General features: G+C 41.7%; 1 protein-coding gene across 7 annotated transcripts in view; it reads right to left on the bottom strand.

The window, feature by feature from the left end:
* Positions 1–1,130: 1,130 nt before the first annotated feature.
* Positions 1,131–20,469, bottom strand: part of AHI1 (Abelson helper integration site 1) — a 195,510-nt gene continuing 176,171 nt past the window's right edge. For 2 of the 7 annotated variants that reach the window (XM_074948469.1, XM_074948470.1), the window contains exons 26-27: positions 11,485–11,564; positions 1,139–2,606 (exon numbers count right to left, since the gene is read on the bottom strand). In XM_074948469.1, coding sequence (XP_074804570.1) covers positions 2,393–2,606; positions 11,485–11,564 — 294 coding nt within the window. In that variant the 3' untranslated portion in view covers positions 1,139–2,392. Of the gene's footprint in view, positions 2,607–11,484; positions 11,565–20,469 lie in introns of those variants that run through there. The other 5 variants (XM_074948472.1, XM_074948471.1, XM_074948474.1 and 2 more) reach the window with 5 other exon arrangements.

Here is a 20,469-nt window from a genome sequence, read left to right on the forward strand (position 1 = left end):
AGTTTAAAAGGTTAATAATAATCTTAATCTGACTCTCCTAATTTGGCTATTGAAAATGGCTCAGAAGTGTTGTTTTGTTAAATGCAGATCTTTGTTCTATCTCATTTCCTCTGAAGTAAATGCAGTTCGCTCTAACACTGCACTGAAGGAATACAAAGCAGTAAAAGAACCTAACCTTCATGAGGCAGGGAGAAAAGGATAATGCAAATAAAGCCAGTGATTCTGTAATAATGAGAATAGTAACAAAACAGTTTTTAAAAGTATATTTCCAACTCCATAAATTTTCATGTTGGGTCTTTTATTTGATTTCTCCGCTTAACTGTTATTTGGAACCATGCCTTGGAAGACACGTCTTCTGCCTCTGCTCTCTCAATTTGGAAAGTGTGGCAAAGCAGCTCTGTTTAGCTTCAGAGCAATGAACATAATTGGAGCCCTAGTTCCAAGCATGAAAGGAGGCACTGTGCCTTTGATTAGAACTACCATTTCTCTCTGGTGTGTATCTGAAGTGTTATTTTTATCTTCAGCATCCACAATGCCAAATCAACATTTTACTAGGCTTTCCAAAGGAGCACCCAGCTCTTGGCTACTGCTCTGCTCACCCTTACATCAGTGGTGTAGCCTGATGTCATGCTTTGCCCTTATCTTTAAATGTGACCAATGACATTTTTAAAGTCAGAAGATGCTGACGTTTTCCTTTCATAAAGCATTAAATCCCACACACCTCACTGAAGTGGCAGCTGGGCTGTATTTCAACAGCAGCTTGACAAGAAGCCAGGCTAAAACATTAAGCAGTTTCACTACACAGGAATAATATGCTTTTATAATATATGGCTAGGGAAACACACACATAGGAGTTCATTATCACCCCAGTGCACACATGTAACTCCTGTTTAGGATAATATGGGATTTGCATACACACACACACACACTGGGCAAACAGAGCCCTTAACAATGCCCCTGAACAAAGGATTTTTTCCTGGGGAGTTTTACCCAACCGAAACATGTTTACATATTTTATGCCTTCAAAACATGTGCAGGGATGACACTATAATATATGGCAACTAGTCCTTTGCATCTGGGTGCATTTCACACATCAGTGCCCAACATGGTTATTCTCACTTCTTTTTTTAATGGAATCAAGTGCCCTGTCTACTAAATAAGGGTTTTCTAATTTTATGTTATTTCTTGCTTCGGAGGGGGAGGGGGAAGATTTTCCTAGCAGAGTAAAAATAAACTGGACACCATCAGTCAGAAAAAATACCAGCATTAACTGATGGAAAGTATTTCATTTAATGTCAAATGTAAAATGATAGTATTGTAAGAAGTTATTGAAATAATTAATAATGGTTCACAACATAGTGCCATTATTTTCAAAAATAGATAAAGAAAACATATAAAGGAAATAAATACTACACACAGCATAAAATAAACTACCCATTTTGATATGAAACCTTTCTTCAAAATAAAGTAAAATATATTTGGCAATGCTGCTCTCAGTGCAGCAAAAACTGAGTTTTACAAAGTTTTAGTGCACATTTATATATGTATAAAAAGCCTTCATTTTAAAAATCAATGTACCAAAAAGATGAATTTTCCAATCCTTACTCATGTTGGTGAGCTTTAGTTACAAGTTGTTCCACTGAAGTCAATTTACTTGCATGAGTAGGTGTTCACCAATATAAACAAGGGTTGCAAAATCTAGTCCAAAGGGAATACTCAACAAAAGGAAGACATAAAAAGTGTGTTTTCATGTAGACCCATGTAAGATTCTTTCAGAGTGCTCACATGCTACATACAGAATACTGTCTGTCTTTTTACTTGCAAAAAAATCAAAATTGCTAACACAAAACCTTCGATTGTGGTCAAGCTTGTTTAATTTTAGGTCACAGAGTACTAACAACTTTGGACTTCAGTCTACCACCTTTGCTCATGCTCAAAAATGGCCTGGATTCCAAGGCCCATTGAAGTCAATGGGAATTTTTCCAACAGTAAAATTCTAGTCAGCATGAGAAAGGTAGCAGAATCGGGATTTAGATTATTTCAGAATGCATCTGTAAATGCTGCTTTTGGGAAATATGAGAGCCAAACTTCAGGCTTGAACTGTCCAGGAGCCCAATCCTGTGAACTGCTGGATACTCAAATTTCGTTAACATCAGTAAGAGCTGGAGGTGCCAGGTTGCTTGCAGAATTAGGCTCTATATGACATGGCATGTCTTGACAGGAGTATGGGGGAATTTTGTGTGTTTGTCTATGTTTAATGTTTTGGTTTTCAATGTTTTTTAATCCTGAAAGTGAGATCATCATTTCAGCATAAATCCCATTCAAATCCATTTTTTTGCATACAATATTCTGAATGCGACACCTATATCTGGAGTTAAATGATGACTACACTTCAACTGTCAGGCTCAAAGGCAACATTTGTCTTTCCACTTGCACTTGAGCTTTTCACTGCTCTTTTCTTCTTCTTCAGTTCTAACCCATGTGTTCTAGGTTTGTTTTCAATGCTGTTAGTGGTAATTGATGATGCAAGGGTGTCAAGAGCCATTACATTTGGCTGATTCTCTATTGTTTCATTCTTCAGTATCCTTTTCTTCTTCTTCGTAATTCTATTGGGGGAGGGGGAGAGAAGGAGGATAAGAAACATACAGAATTAGCTAAAGTTTAGAGCTATTTCCAACCACAGCTGACATGCTAAAACAATTGTCTGCCTTTCCCCCTTGAGTATAGTGGTGAAACAGCTGTAAGTACTACTTTGCTACTGCAGAACCAAAACAGACAAAAGCACTAGAACCAAGTATGGTAGTCTCTATTCCAAATCCATTGCAACATATGTTCTAACTGTCCTGTTTGATGACAGCTGCCCATGATTTTTAAAACTAACTAGAGCCTTGAGTAATCAATAAGTTTAATTATTTTAAAAGTGTCAAATTACCAACCCTCTGGCCCCCTCCAAAGAGCCATTACAGAATATTGGTCATCCTACAACTTTGATTTCCACAATATTCCAGTCAAAGAGAGATTCCTGGTTTATTTATTCATTCACCCACTCTAGGAAAATCATGCAAAATGGAATAACTCATTTGGTCATTTTAAGTATCTGAACTAGGACGTATTTACAGAAATACAAGCTGCTTTCATGTCCACTAGTGTATTGGGCACTTCACATAAGCACCAAACACACCATGAATCAAGCCAGTTTCCTTATGTACCCTCCCCAACTGCTGCCACCCAATTACGGGTTGCGATGGCCATCTGCAGACCCGCAAATGGAGCAGGAATTTGAGTGCATTGTAGTGCTGCAACCCTCATCAAGGCAAAGTCATGGACCCTCTGTTCTGGGCAGAAGTTGATGTAACCTTACTTAAATAATGACTTAGTTTAGACTGTAAGTTCTTTGGGTCAGGGACCATCTCTTTGATCTGTGTTTGCATAGTGCTCAGCATTATGGGGTCTGGGTCCATGACCAGGTCTCCAAGTGCTACCACAGTACAAATGAATAAATAATAAGCATGGATGACTGAAGTCCAAAGCACATAAAGAGCTTCATGTAGCTGCCCTGGAAGTTGCAAGGCAGAACAATAGTTGATGTTGGTGATACTGCTCTAGTGCAATAAGCTAATTGAAGCCACTGTGACTAACAGTTCATGAAACTGAATGGCATCTTCTGATGGGGAAGATGCTGGAGCAACTTCTACATTATCATCAGGAGAGGTCTCATCAGCAGGCTCTAGATGTGTCTCCTGGAATTCCAAGGGTCCCATTGGTTCTTTCTCTGAAAGGGTTTCTGGGACTACTGATGGGAGGGGGTCCTATAGCCCAGTGATGCAGATTGATATGGGAGCAGAAGATTCAATGTATGAAGCTTCCCCTGACCTATATGAGGGGACTGATCCCTGTAAGGACAAGTGTGTTCACCATCCCCATAACACCTAGGTGAGAACCAGTAAGGTCATCTGGCACAAGGAGGGAATTGCCAGTCCTGCCAATATTTTGCTTCAGGTTCCTTATCATAGTACTTACTGGGGTAAGAGCATGGTCTGTATCTATGTGAACTGTGTAGAGCATCAGTGTAGCATTTGCCCTGATATGCTTTCTTGGGAACCGCAGTGGTAATTTAACCTGCCTGTCACAATCTAATTCCACAATGTTACTACAATGTTAGACTGAGGATCTGATATTTGTTGATGGCACCAAGGAGTCAGAACCAAGATCCAAAACGGATATTGTTGTTGCATTAGGGGCATGACACTTCTATAGGCATTTTCACTGTGCCATAGCCTTAACCTTTCACCCTGGGTGTTTTCATAACTGACCTAAGGATCCAAGAGGGATCTGGAATGGGGCTCAGCCCTGCTAACAGGTGCCATAACTCACACCATAATCTTATCTGGAACAGAGGTGCTGGACGTGAAGGGGTGCTCCCACTAGGACTGGCTCTGCTAACACATATGGGGTTCCATTTGTGTCTCGAACTGGGATCTGATGGCTTAGGATCCTTTGGTACTGAAGGTTTTGCTTTCACTCAAGGAGCAGAGGACATTACTCAGCAGCATCTTGAGCTTTTTATTGCCTGAGGGGGTAGGGGCTGACACGGGCCTCTCTGCACTCACAGAGGTGGGTAGGGTTTGGCTGCTAGGGCCTCCTGAAGTACTAAGGCTTGGTGCTGGCTCTGACGCTCTTTGTGAGCTCTTGGGATGAAGGTGCTGCAGACTGCGCACCATGCAGGAGAGCATTCCTTCCCCTAAGCAAGCCAGACGCCTGGTATGGGCATTCAAAGTGGGAATACAGCACGACAAGTGGCACAACTCTTAAACCCTGGTCTCTTCATCTTCAGATCTGCCACAGACACCTGAACTGAGGTGCTGGATCTAATAAACACTAAAAAAAGAAATACTCTTAATAAAGAAAACGAGTAAGCTAAAATTTCTATTATTAATCCTAACTAAAAAAAAAAATCTAAGTAAGGCACCAAGTCCTCAAAGAGGATGGATCAATCTGGAGAGGTTCTTGGTCTTTCTGCTTCTGTGTTTGGAAGGAACTGAGGTGGCTGCAGTGCCATGACTCCTTTTAATAGCCTCCCTCTCAGAATATTCAGGAACAGTGAAGGCAGGAGAGGAGGGGGCATAAGAGCACTCTGGAGGAAACTTATGAAATGTTCCACCACCAGGAGCTGTACTCCAGCGCATCCCATGAGTGGGAAAGTGCAGGAGCTAGTCGAAGAACAATTAGAAATGCATGAATGACATCATCCTTCCATACTGTCTCAACAAGGTAGGCACTGCTGTCTTAAGAAATCATGAACCTTGGCATCCAGTCCAGATCATGTATTTTCAAGGACTCTGACCCACAGATCAATCTCCTGAATCCTGCCTGTGTTTTTATCTCTCATGACTGAACTCTTGTCTAAGACATGAATTTTTGTGTGGAATAACTTCACAATCTCTTTCTTTGCAGCTATATTTACATGCACAACTGGCTGCTTTCCTGTTTCTTTCAAGATAGCACAGGAACTTGAGAAGAATGTTGTTTTAGGCTCAAAAGCAGCTCTCCCCATGATGTCAGAAAAGGCAAAAAGAAAAGGAGTACTTGTGGCACCTTAGAGACTAACAAATTTATTAGAGCACAAGCTTTCGTGAGCGACAGCTCACTTCATTGGATGCATGAAGTGGAAAATACAGTGGGGAGATTTTATATACACAGAAAACATGAAACAATGGGTGTTACCATACGCACTGTAACAAGAGTGATCAGGAAAGGTGAGCTATTACCAGCACGAGAGTGGGTGGCGGGGGACCTTTGAAATCATGGTGGAATTCCTCAAGGGCTTCTTTTCCATGGGTCCAGATGATGATGTCGTCATCAATGTAGCGCAAGTAGAGTAGGGGCATTAGGGGACGAGAGCTGAGGAAGTGTTGTTCTAAGTCAGCCATAAAAATGTTGGCATACTGTGGGGCCATGCGGGTACCCATAGCAGTGCCGCTGATTTTGTAGTCCTACCAAGACTATAAAAAGAAGGATTCTTGGTGGACTCCTCCTGAAGGTCGAAACAGAATGGACTTCTACATAGAGTGCTTCCGCCGACATGCACAGGCTGAAATTGTGGAAAAGCAGCATCACTTGCCCCATAACCTCAGCCGTGCAGAACACAATGCCATCCACAGCCTCAGAAACAACTCTGACATCATAATCAAAAAGGCTGACAAAGGAGGTGCTGTCGTCATCATGAATAGGTCGGAATATGAACAAGAGGCTGCTCGGCGGCTCTCAAACACCACTTTCTACAAGCCATTACCCTCTGATCCCACTGAGGGTTACCAAAAGAAACTACACCATCTGCTCAAGAGACTCCCTGAAAAAGCACAAGAACAAATCCTCAGACACACCCCTAGAGCCCCGACCAGGGGTATTCTATCTGCTACCCAAGATCCATAAACCTGGAAATCCTGGAAGCCCCATCATCTCAGGCATTGGCACCCTGACAGCAGAATTGGTCACATAAACACCACCCTATACCGGAAACCTACTGACCGCTAAACTTACCTACATGCCTCCAGCTTTCATCCAGACCACACCACATGATCCATTGTCTACAGCCAAGCTCTACGATACAACCGCATGTGCTCCAACCCCTCAGACAGAGACAAACACCTATAGGATCTCTATTAAGCGTTCTTACAACTACAATACCCACCTGCTGAAGTGAAGAAACAGATTGACAGAGCCAGAAGAGTACCCAGAAGTTACCTACTACAGGACAGGCCCAACAAAGAAAATAACAGAACGCCACTAGCCATCACCTTCAGCCCCCAACTAAAACCTCTCCAACGCATCATCAAGGATCTACAACCTATCCTGAAGGATGACCCATCACTCTCACAGATCTTGGGAGACAGGCCAGTCCTTGCTTACAGACAGCCCCCAACCTGAAGCAAATACTCACCAGCAGCCACACACCACACAACAGAACCACTAACCCAGGAACCTATCCTTGCAACAAAGCCCGTTGCCAACTGTGTCCACATATCTATTCAGGGGACACCATCATAGGGCCTAATCACATCAGCCACATTGTCAGAGGCTTGTTCACCTGAGCATCTACCAATGTGATATATGCCATCATGTGCCAGCAATGCCCCTCTGCCATGTACATTGGCCAAACTGGACAGTCTCTACGTAAAAGAATAAATGGACACAAATCAGACATCAAGAATTATAACATTCAAAAACCAGTCAATCTCTTTGGTCACTCGATTACAGACCTAAAAGTAGCAATTCTTCAAAAAAAGCCCTTCAAAAACAGACTCCAATGAGAGACCGCTGAATTGGAATTAATTTGCAAACTGGATACAATTAATTTAGGCTTGAATAAAGACTGGGAATGGATGTGTCATTACACAAAGTAAAACTATTTCCCCATGTTTATTTCCCCTCCTACTGTTCTTGTAAAGTGCTGGAAATGGCCCACCTTGATTATCACTACAAAAGGTTCCCCCCCCCCCCGCTCTCCTGCTAGTAATAGCTCACCTTCCCTGATCACTCTCGTTACAGTGTGTATGGTAACACCCATTGTTTCATGTTCTCTGTGTATATAAAATCTCCCCACTGTATTTTCCACTGCATGCATCCGATGAAGTGAGCTGTAGCTCATGAAAGCTTATGCTCAAATAAATTTGTTAGACTAAGGTGCCACAAGTCCTCCTTTTCTTTTTACGGATACAGACTAACACGGCTGTTACTCTGAAACCTGTTAGAAAAGGCAAAACATCAGGAAGAAAACTAAAGGTTTAAAAAAACCCTAATGTGTCCCTGAGAAACAAGCACTGTACAAAACTTGCCTGCTCATTTTTTAATGTAATCCCCTTCCCTTCTAAATTAGCTCCTTCCCGTCAAGGTGTAGCAGCAGATTTTGAGCCGGAGTGTCTCTCCTACTCCTATTATCATGTTCAAATGGCCTCAGCATCCTCAAAGCCTGAGAACTAACCCTCTCTGCAGCACTGCTGTCTGCCCAAACAGGACAGTAATGACACAGAATCATAGAACTGGAAGTGACCTTGTGCAGTCATCTAGTCCAGTCCCTTGCACTCAAGGCAGGACTAAGTATTATCTAGACCGTCCCTGACAGGTGTTTGTCCAACCTGCTCTTAAAAATCCCCAATGATGGAGATTCCACAATCTCCCCTAGGCAAATTATGCCAGTGCTTAACCACCCTGACAGCTAGGAAGTTTTTTCTAATGTCCAACCTAAACCGCTCTTGCTGCAATTTAAGCCCATTGCTTCTTGTCCTAGCCTCAGAGGTTAAGATTAACAATTTTTCTCCCTCCTCCTTATAACAACCTTTTATGTATTTGAAAACTGTTATATTCCCTCTCAGTCTTCTCTTCTCCAGACTAAACAAACCCAGTTTTTTCAATCTTCTCTCATAGGTCATGTTTTCTAGACCTTTAATAATTTTTGCTGCTCTTCTCTGGACTTTCTCCAATTTGTCCACATTCCTGAAATGTGGCACCCAGAACTGGACACAATACTCCAGTTGAGGCCTAATAAGCGTTGAGTAGAGCAGAAGAATTACTTCTCATGTCTTGCTTACAATACTCCTGCTAATACATCCTGAAATGATGAGGTATCCTTTTTGTGCAACAGCGTTCCACTGTTGACTCATATTTAGCTTGTGATCCACTATACCCCCAGATCCCTTTCCGCAGTACTCCCTCCTAGGCAGTCATTTCCCATTTAATATGTGTGCAACTGATTGTTCCTTCCTAAGTGGAGTACTTTGCATTTGTCCTTATTGAATTTCATCCTATTTACTTCAGACCATTTCTCCAGTTTGTCCAGATCATTTTGTATTTTAATCCTATCCTCCAAAACACTTGCAACCCCTCCCAGCTTAGTATCATCTGCAAACTTCGTAAGTGTACTCTCTATGCCATTATCTAAATCATTGATGAAGATATTGAACAGAACCGGACCCAGAACCGATCCCTGCAGGACCCCACTCATTATGACCTTCCAGCATGACTGCGAACCACTAATAACTACTCTCTGGGAATGATTTTCCAACCAGTTATGCACCCACCTTATAGTAGCTCCATCTAGGTTGTATTTCCCTAATTTGTTTATGAGAAGATCATGTGAGACAGTATCAAAAGCTTTACTGAAGTCAAGATATACCACACCTACCATTTCCCCCCCACGAGGCTTGTTACTCTGTCAAAGAAAGCTATCAGGTTGGTTTGACACGATTTGTTCTTGACAAATCCATGCTGACTGTTGTTTATCACCTTATTATCTTCTAGGTGTTTGCAAATTGATTTCTTAATTATTTGCTCCATTATCTTTCTGGGTACAGAAGTTAAGCTGACTGGTCTGTAATTCCCCCAGTTATCCTTATTTCCCTTTTTATAGATGGGCAGTATATTTGCCCTTTTCCAGTCTTCTGGAATGTCTTCCATCCTCCATGACTTTTCAAAGATAATTGCTAATGGCTCAGATATCTCCTCAGTCAGCTCCTTGAGTATTCTAGGATGCATTTAATCAGGCCCTGGTGATTTGAAGACATCTAACTAAGTAATTTTTGACTTGTTCTTTCCCTATTTTAGATTCTGATCCTACCTCATTTTCACTGGCATTCACTATGTTAGACGTCCAATCGCCACCAACATTCTTGGTGAAAACCGAAACAAAGAAGTCATTACGCACCTCTGCCATTTCCACATTTTCTGTTATTGTCTTTCCCCCCTCATTGAGTAGCATGCCCTTCAGTCCCTCTCATGTTTGGAGTGGCATCTCTGTGACATGCCTACTCCCTGCTGCGCAGGAAGAGAGACTGCTAGAATTTAAATTCTGATGACTCAGGCATCCAACACCTTTCTGAACTGCAGCTGAAAGGTTTCTTCGGCCTGGTCTACCCGGGGGGGGGGGGGGGGGGGAGAGGAATCGGGGGGGAAATCAATCTAAGTTACGTAGCTGAAGTCGACGTAGTTAGACCTACTCACCGTGGTTTCTTCACTGCTGTGAGACGACTGCTGCTGCTCCCCGTCGACTCCGCTTGCGCCTCTCACGGTGGTGGAGTGCAGGAGTCGACGGGAGAGCGCTCGGGGATCGAGTTATCGCATCTAGACTAGATGCGATAAATCGACCCCTGCTGAACCAATCGCTGCCCGCCGATCTGGCGGGTAGTATACACATACCCTTAGGCTTTTTATTTCCCTCATATGATCCAGCATCTGAACCAGATTGCTAATGTAACCTACTCTCATGATGTGTTTACTTCTCTTTTAAATGAACATTTTATACCTAGTAATGCCCCCCAAACCCTGAATTAGATCATATTCTTTGTGAATTCCATATTTCATAAATCCCTGGTCCTACACTACTCTGAAGATGCTAAAAAAAAATCACCTTTGCTGAATTTTTAACTATGCAGTCCTGTCATACCGTGGTCCGAGTCCTGTCTTTAAAAAACTGTATCAAGTTTGTTTGAACTCCTCCTAAACCATGTATTTTCTTCTTGAACACAATCCTTTTAATACAATTATGCTCAAAATGCAATCTCATATTGTGTCACAGTGCAGTTGTACAGCCCCTTTTCTTATGGCACATGAGTGTTAAGCAAACCTTCCCTTAACCATTTATTTCTGAATATAGACACAAAGATGGAGCCCTAGCAATGAGGGTTTTGAGACATGGTTAAAATTAGAGATAAAAAACCATCTCTAACACTCAAGCATAGGTTATTATATGATCAGCTCTCCCTTTCAGTAGGTGGTTTGCATTTATGTATCGGCTAAAAAAGTTAATGACAAGGAACATAAGTATTTTCTAGGTATTCTTCAAAAATAAACGAATGCAGATACTTCAAACAACAGTTAGGATAACATGAAGATGACATGGAAAAGCAAGTATTTATGCATCCACAAGGAAAATCTTGTGCAAAATGTTTAGATCTTATTTATTTCAAAGTTTCACACATTGTGTAGCTACATATATATGTGTACACACACACACACACACACACACACACACACACACACACACTTAAAATACAAATGTAATAATGAAAGATGCTGGCTTGTTTGTCTTCCTTACATGTGACAAACTCATTCAATTTACATTAATTAATTCTTAGAAGGTGCAGAAAGTAGTTGGCAGCTCATAACAATATGGGTTAATCAAAAGAGCTGAGGGATGTTTCATGGCAATCCCGCACCTCTGGATTACAGCTCAACTCCCTTACACTATACTCCTTACAGTATCTCTGTAACATACCTATGCAAAAAAAGTACAACAAACCATTATTTCCTTTTCACTTTATTTTTCTTAAACACTTCTCTAGACCAATTATCCTAATTTTAACTTCTTGTTTTGCTGTCTCGCTTAAAAAAACAAAGTAACCTCCCCCCTCCCCCCGGGCAATATCTCAGTTTCCTAAGAGAAGTTGTAGAAATAACACTGCAAATTGCTTTGAATGATTTGTTGCTTACTGTGTCACAGGTGAGTCTATATCTGTGTCATGCTCTGAGATAAATTTCAGGTCCCCTGACTCGGTGATGGCTGCTGACATCTGCAAAAGAAAACAAGCAGGAAGGTAGAAAGAAGAAAGACAATGGGGCTAACACATGTACATTGAAAAGCCACCAGCTTCCTGAATAAGGAGAGAATATACCCAGTCTGAAAAAAGAATGTCTATCAGCCATGAAGTGTTCACTCCTATGTGGTTAAAAACAAGGAAACAGCCCCCTGCTTAACAACTCCTTGCAAACAAAGACAGTTTTCAGGTGTGTGGCAAAAACAACGGGTTATGAATCTTTGCTTGAATGAATCTTAAAATGCACATAGTCTGTAAGAGATTAAATTTATTTCAGCTACTGAATTAGTAACTAAAGAATGCTGAGGAGTCATCCCATCTCAGCCTTAACTAGTGCAAAAGCGGCCTGCTTCACTTCATAGCAGATTTTGTTCAAAGTGGTTCAAATCTCTTCAGGTTCGTTTGGAGGTTAGGGTTCGTACAGACTCAAAACTCAACGTGAATTCATGCAAAATTCTCTAGTTTCCTATGAAACCAGTGAGTGTCAGCCCAGTTTGCACTTCACATCCATAAACCTCTTCTACTCCTAATAGGACTGGGACACTCCCTTACCACAAGAACTCCTCTTAGGAATAGGGAGGAATGGCTCAATGTGGCTTGTAACTTCCTCCTCCCAAGGTCTGAAGTCTTCCAAGGCAGAGGACACTACTGCCTGCTCTTCCTCCTGGAGTGTTCACGGGCCTCTAGCGGCCGTTCCTTACTGTTGAATTTTCATGAAGGAGAGAAGAGGGCACAACTGGAAAGCCTGCTGCTTCACTCTCTCTCCCCAAATCTTACTCAGAAAAGCTGTCCTGGAATGCAACACATACCTCTGACCATGCAGCACTTACTCCCACAACTGAAGTACTGAGTCTTAGGCTAAGCCTACACTGCAGCTGGGGGGTGTAATTCCCAGCTCAGGCAGATGTACACATGCTAGTTCTGATCAAGCTCATCTGCAAAAAATAGCAGCATGGCCATCGTAGCATGGCCAGCATCTTAGGCTAGCCACCTGAGTATGTACCGAGGATTTCAGATGGTACTTGAGCAGCTAGTTCAAGCCACTGCAGCCACACTGCTATTTTTAGCATGCTAGCTCAAACAAAGCTAGCACATGTACATCTACTGAGCTTCAGATGACCACTTTCAGCTGCAGTATAGATGTACGCTTAGGGTAATTCCGCATGACCATCAGAGGCGTGACTACAGCTTGAATACGAATACCCTCACTAGCTTGAATCTAGCAGTGATGATGTACTGGCATGGACCCTGGCACACGCTAGCAACGTGAGTACCTACCCAGGGTTCCAGGTGGGGCTGTACACAGTGAAGCTAGTGTGGGTATGTCTACCTCAGCTGCAATTGCACCTCTGTTTGCAGTATAGACACATTTAGGCCTAAGAAGCTCCACAGTGCCTTACACGTTTAGCTAAAAAAAACACGCAAAGAAGTTTGGGGCATCTCTTGTTCCATGCGTAACAACATAATGTTGGCAACAGGAAGCTTTCTTGTCTCTCTGCTGCAGATTGACAGGGCTCTGCACCCTAGAAAAATCTTTCTTGGATGAGACGGGTGGGCAGAAAGACAACAGGCCTAACAGGCGAATCTCTGAAAATTGGATAGTGCTCTCCATGGAGATTTTCAGACACTGGAGCCTGAAGGAGGGCAAGGGGTTAAGTTGAAAAAGAAGTTTTTCCAGGTAGCTTGTGAGAAGCGTGGACTTAAAGTGAACTCATCCAATAAAACTTGGACCAAGCTTATGATTTTTTAACAAAATCAAGTTATGTTTTGAGTTCAAAATGAAACTAAGCACAACCCATTCCATTGTGTTTTATTATGGACATTTCAAACAACTCTAGTTCTTAAATTCACCCCACCACACCCAGTGATTTACATTAGAGATCATGATGGACCTACCCAGCTACTCTTATCTGCTCGTAAATCTCACATTTCACTCTCAACCCTCATCTCTCCAGGAAATAGCCGTGCCATTTTCTCTGACATTACTCTCTTTGAAATCCTCTCACTAGAACCACCAATAGTATTGAGAGAGAAAATGCCCTTAAGATCCTCGTGAGTGGCTAACACAGTGATGTAACTACTGTAAATAGCACTCTCAAAGTCAGCAAGCACCTTCTGGGAGAGATGTCAAGAAAGAAAGGACAACTTTTGATAGCCTGCCAACTGGTGATTAGCATTTGTATGGACTAATAGGTGAGGTATACCATGGCCATGCCATCTCTAATTTAAACAAATAAGAGAAAACAAATATTGCCTTCAAGGCAATATGATCTTATTATAAAGTACAACTTAGGCTTGCTTCACTATTATAGAATGAAATAATAAAATAATAATAATAATAACACCACTTTACTCTTTGATACTTTCATAGCATTTAAGGCAAGAAGAGAACATTATATCACCCAGTCTGACCTACTGTATATCACAGGCCCTTAAATGTCACCCTGTAGTGAGCCCAATTACTAGTATTTGGCTAAAAGCATATCCTCTAGAAAAGGCATTCAGTTTTGATTTTAAGACATTAAGAAATGGAGAATCCACCCCTTCCCTTGGTAATTTGTTCCAGTGGTTAATCACCCTCAGTACTAAAAATCTGTGCCTTATTTCTAATTTGAAATTGTCTGGCTTCTGCTCACCATTGGCTCTTGTTATGCCTTTCTCCACTAGATTGAAGAGTCCTTTTGTAGTTAATATTTTCTCCCCCTATAGGTACTTATTCAGTGTAACCAAGTAACTTCTCAATCTTCTTTCTGATAAGATAAGCAGATTGAGCTCCTTTAAGTCTCTCACTGTGAGGCATTTTCTCCAGCCCCTGAATCATCTTTGTGTCTCTTTTCTGCACCCTCACCAATTTTTCAACATTCTTTTAAAATGTGGATATGAGAGCTGGATACAATAGTCTAGTCTCACTAGTGCTATACACAGGGTTAAAATCACCTCCCTACTCCTACTCTCCTGCTTATACATTCAAGGATCACACTAGCCCTTTTTGCCACAGCATTGCACTGGAAACTCATGTCGAGTTGTTTGTCTTTTATGACTCCTAGATCCTGTTCAGAGTCACTGTTTTCCAAGATACAGTTCCCCATTCTATAGATCTGGTCTGCATTCCTTGTTCCTAGATGTATAACTGCAATTGGCTGCATTAAAATACATTTTATTTGAATGGGTCCAGTTTACCAAGTGATCCAGATGACTGTGCTGTCCTCACCATTATTTACCACTCTGCCAGTCTTTGTGTCATCCACAAATTTTATCAGCAGGGATAATAAAGCTTTCCATCAATGATCTTAAAATCCTTCACAAACATTAATGAATGAAGCCTCACAACTTCCCAGTCAAATATTATCACCCATATTCTGAAGCTGCGGAAACTGAGGCACGGATGTTAAATGACTGGTCTTACAGTAAGTCTGTGGCAGACCTCCTGGGTCCCAGTCCTGGACTTTAATCAAACTACTAGATCATGCTTCCCTATAACATTAATTAAAGCAAAGTAAACAAAGTAAACAAAGAGACGTGTAAGCTCCTAATTCTATGGCTTGATTCTGCTCCCTCCATGTCAATGAGACTTTTATTACTGACTTAAATGGGAGCAGTATCAAGCCCCTAATGGCCAGAGAATTAATGTATACACATTGCTTACAAGGGCCATGTTCAGACATGAGCCATCACCACACATGACTTGTGAAGCGGTCCTAACAGTTTCCTTGGCCAGTGCAGACAGGATCACAGTGTTAGAAAATACCATACCCAGTCAGTGTATGAATGTGTAAGAGTACTGGTTATGACAGAAAAAAGCCTCTCTGTGTTAAATTTACACATAAATCTACATTAACATAATATAAAATTTGGGACTGCACACAAAAGAAGGAAACATACTGTCACTGTCTGATAACGATATACAATGGAGTGCATTAAAGGGAATGCAACTATGAGTGATTACTACATTTTTCAATGTTCACACCCTCCTGATGTTTATTTTTTCCTTTTTACACTCCCTTTTCTTGTAGTCAGAACTGGGCCAAGTCACTCTCGGAGTTTCTCACATGAAAGAAGTTAAGGCTTTTCATCTTCCATATTTTCAAAAAAGGAAAATACAGACAACAATCTTTAATAACGGAATCTCTCTCCTAACTCTGTTAATATTGCAATCAAACATGTCTCTTTACAAGACAGGAGAACCTGACTAAACTGCACTGCAGCAAAATGCGAACCTAGTCCAAAAACGGATTGTTGAGTTTTTCAGAATGAAACACAGCCAAATGAGGTTCTGCCAGAGTCATGATTGGTGCGAGTAATATCTAGTTCTCCATGAGACATGGGGCAACACTCCCATCACCTCTGGTCACTCCCTGAAATACATTATAAATATATATTAATTCTAATTAGCCCTCAATGTTGATGTCTCTTCCCCAAACTCAAAACTCTCTAGTATAAAGCTTCACCAATCTACAGTGGGCCTTTCTCCTGGGTATTGATTAGTGACGCTCTATCATACATCTGTCTGATACAGTATTCTTCATATTTTTAAAAATCACATTTTTGTTAAACTTAAAAGCTGAGTAATCTGCACGCGAGTGGTCTTCCTGTCGTTCCTGGGGAATTAAAAGGGTTCTGTGCTGGTGAGGACCAGCTGACGATACAAAGAAAACAAACAAATCCCATGTTAGTGAAGATTATAATGATGGGATATGCAAATACACTCAGATACTCCCACTTGTCAGTGGAGTGATCCTGGATTTGTTTACAGAATCTCAGAAATTCTAAATGGAATGTAACACTAGAACAGTTCCTATTTTAGAAAGGAAGTTATTGGCCATGCAGAGGAAGCACATAATGAAAACTTGTCTAAGGAATAAGCTATTTTTTATTCTTCTTATAGAAACAAGGGGGAAAGCATCAATAATTAATTAAAGCCTACTCCTTATCACAGACAATTCCAATAAGATACTTCTAAGTTTTCTTCTAGAAATAACAGTGAACAGTATTAAGGTTGTAAAGTCAAGTACTCAAAGGTTAGGAAATGCTAGAATGAAGGTCTTAATTCCGCCCCCTTGTGCATATGCATTCGGGTAGTTTTTCATTACATGCTCACATACGATATTTTCCAACAGGACCCCTGCCTCATTCAGTGCACAGGCTGGGCAGTGCTCACTTAATAAGCAGCTATTCAACATTTTGTTTTATCCTCATTGTTCAGTATGTGGCCTTAGGCCTTATTTACTGCATTTTATTCAAAGCCTGCTATAAAGTCAGAATGATTAATTTCCTCATTGGCTTTTCTATGGTTGTCATCACTATACGATCCAAGTGCTTCATAAACATTAACTTATTCATCTTCACCAAACCCCTTGAGATGAGATGGTGGTGTCCCCATTTTACAGATGGGCCCTGGGGCACAGGGAGATTAAAGTATCAAAAGTATCCAATAATTTTGGGTGCCCAATTTGAGATGTCTATGACCTAATTTTTCAGAGATGTTACTGTTATATAGCGCTTTATATATTCAAGCAGAGCTCCCGTTGATTTCAGTTGCAATTGTGAGTGCTCAGCATGTCTGCAAATCAGACCCTGGAGCCTCAAGTCTGGCGCCCAGAAAATAAGGAACATGCATTGAGTGAACACCCATTGGAAAGTTTGGTTTAAGTGACTTGCTTAGCATCACAAAGGGACTCTGGCAGAGGCAGGGATAGAACCCAGTTCTCCCAGGGCAGCATTCAACTGCCTTAAACATAAGACCATCTTTCTTCTTTCTGCAATACTCTGCCACATTTGAATGTGAAATAAATGAACTTCCAACTTCTGAAATAAATGAATACAGGGCTCACAGACAACATCCATCTCCAGGGCACATCCATCCTGTGCAGTAAATATGGCTGGAGTCGTGTGGAAAAAATAGTACAGGCTCATAGACTGTAAGGCCAGAAGGGACTTCTGTGATTACCTAGTCTGACCTCCTGCACATTGCAGACCACAGAACCTCACCCATTCACTCCTGTAATAGATCCATAACCTCTGGCTGAGTAACTGAAGTCCTCAAATCATGATTTAAAGACTTCAAGTTACAAAGAATCCACCATTATTCTAGTTTAAACCTGCAAGTGACCCATGTCCCATGCTGCAGAAGGAGACCAAAAAAAACAAACCCAAAAGAACCCAGGGCCACTGCCAATCTGACCAGGGGAAACCCAACCCCAAATATTGTGGACCTTGGGCATGTCAACAAGACCCACCAGCCAGACACCTGGGAAAGAACTGTCTGTTGTTACTCAGAGTCCTCGCCATCTACTGTCCCATATTTGGCTGTTGAGGATATTTGTTACTAGCAGTAGCAGATCAGCCACCAGCCATTGTAGGCAGTGTCATCATATAATCCCTTCCATAAATTTATCAAGCTCAGTCTTGAAACTAGTTAGATTTTTTGCCCTCACTGCTCCGCATGGAAGGCTGTTCCAGAACTTCACTCCTCTGATGGTTAGAAACCTCCATCTAATTTCAGGCCAAACGTTGTTGATGGTGAATTTACATCCATTTGTTATTGTGCCAACATTGGTGCTTAACTTAAATAACTCCTCTCCCTCCCTGGTATTTATCCCTCAGATGTATTTATGGAGAGCAATCATATCTCCCCATAGCCTTCGTTTTGTTAGGCTAAACAAGTCAAGCTCCTTAAGTCCCCTAAGGTAGGTTTTCCATTCCTCTGATCACCCTAGTAGCCCTTCTCTGCACATGTTCCAGTTTGAATTTGCCTTTCTTAGGGCAGGTTTACACTACAAATTTACGTCAGTACAGCTGCGGTGCTGTAGTACATCTGGTAAAGACAGTCTAAGCCGACAGGAGAGAGCTCCCTTGTTGGCTTAATACTCCACCTTCACAGGAGGCGGTAGCTATGTCAGCTGGAGAAGCTCTCCCAACGACCTAGCACTATCTACATGGGGGGTTACGGTCGGCATAATTATGTCACTCAGGGGTGTGGATTTTTCACACCCCTGAGCAATGTAATTATACCAAAGGTCTCACCAGTGTCTTGTACAATGGTAATAACACTTTCCTATCTTAACTGGCAATACCTCACCTGATGCATCCTACGATTGCATTAGCCTTTTTCATGGCTGCATCACATCGGTGGCTCAGTCATCCTGTGATCAACCAAAACACCCAGGTCTTTCTCCTCCTCTGTCGCTTCCAACCGAGTCATCCCCAGCTTATAGGAAAAATTCTTGTCAATCCCTACCTGCATGACTTTTCACTTTGCACTATAAAAGTTCATCCTATTTCTATTACTCCAGTTTTTTGGTCATTCAAATCTGCTTGTGATATTCCACTTCTCCTCACATTGGCAATACCTCCCAACTTGGTGTCATCTGCAAATTTTATTAGTACACTCCCACTTTTTGTGCCAACATTAATTAATGAAAATGTTAAATAAGATTGGTCCTAAGACTGATCATTGAGGAGCTCTTCTAATAACCTCCCTCCAGTCTGACAGTTCACCTTTCAGTATGACTCGTTGTAGTCTCTCTTTAACCAGTTCCTTACCCACCTCTTGATTCATATATTAATCCTCATCTTCTCCAATTTAACGAATAATTTCCTATGTGGAACTATATCAAATGCCTTACTGAAATTAAGATAGATTAGATCTACTGCATTGCTTTTGTCTAAAAAAAATAAAATAAAAATCAATCCATCTTCTCAAAGAAAGAGATCAGGCTGGTTTGTCATGATCTACCTTTTGTAAAACCATTTGATATTTTATCCCACATACTGGTATGTTCTTAACTATTTTCTCTTTCAAAATTTGTTCCAATACCTTGCATACAACTGAGGTCAAACTAACCTCATGTAATTAAAGATCTTATTACTGTCACCACAAAATGCTTTCAAAACTGACAGGTTTCAGAGTAGCAGCCGTGTTAGTCTGTATCCGCAAAAAGAAAAGGAGTACTTGTGGCACCTTAGAGACCAACAAATTTATTTGAGCATAAAAGCTTTCGTGAGCTACAGCTAATCTGTAATCAGTCTCCCTGTTGTTCATGAGAAATTAATGAGCTTCTGTGTTGGTGTGCGGAAGTAAAAAATAGCAGTGAAGATGTGGCAGCATGGAATATGGCATGGGCTACCAATATGAGTATGTACACAAACTGAAAAACAAATTCCATCATATGGTATCATAATAACACCCCTGTAGTTCATCAGCAGGGTTGGGACATTTAGATACACAGCAAAGGCTTCTGCCACTTCAGCTAAGGGTGTAACTGATAGCAGCACTACGGTGTCATCTTTTATGGGGATCAGCACTAGAGAGGGATAAGACACACATTTTGCCAATGGGTTTCACAGATAGTTGCTGAGAGTAGAGGAAGACAGACTCAGGGAGGTTGGGTTCCATTCCAGGATCTGTAGGGGAACATCCACTAGGGGGCACACATTCTTCTGCCTGTTTCCCCGAAGCTTGATCTCTTCTGTCCCATCCCCTCCAACCTGTCCTTCTCCCAAGTCTCTCTTCTCCATACCTGGCACCTTGTCCCACTCTCCGCTACTCAGGCCTCTCATGCCACCCCAGTGCAAGTCTCCTTGCCCAGCAGACCCATTTCCCCCCTCTTGGCTCCTCGTCCAATCTGTGTTTCCTCTCCCACTATTGGCTTCCAGACCCAGTCTTCCTTCCTGGGCTCCTCATCTAATCTCAGATTTTCCCCTGCCCTGACTCCATGTCTCAGTCTCTTTGCCCAGTCTGTGACAGTTCTGCCCCTATACTACAGCTCCTTGTCAGATTCTCCTTCCCCTGCCACCACCTCCTTCCCACAACTGGTTCCTAGTCCCAGTCTTCACCTCTCCCCAGAACCTACTCTAATCTCCTCATCTGGCATCAGTGTTC

The sequence above is a fragment of the Natator depressus genome, chromosome 3 (assembly GCF_965152275.1).
Source record: "Natator depressus isolate rNatDep1 chromosome 3, rNatDep2.hap1, whole genome shotgun sequence".
In the NCBI taxonomy this organism is placed as follows: Eukaryota; Metazoa; Chordata; order Testudines; family Cheloniidae; genus Natator; species Natator depressus.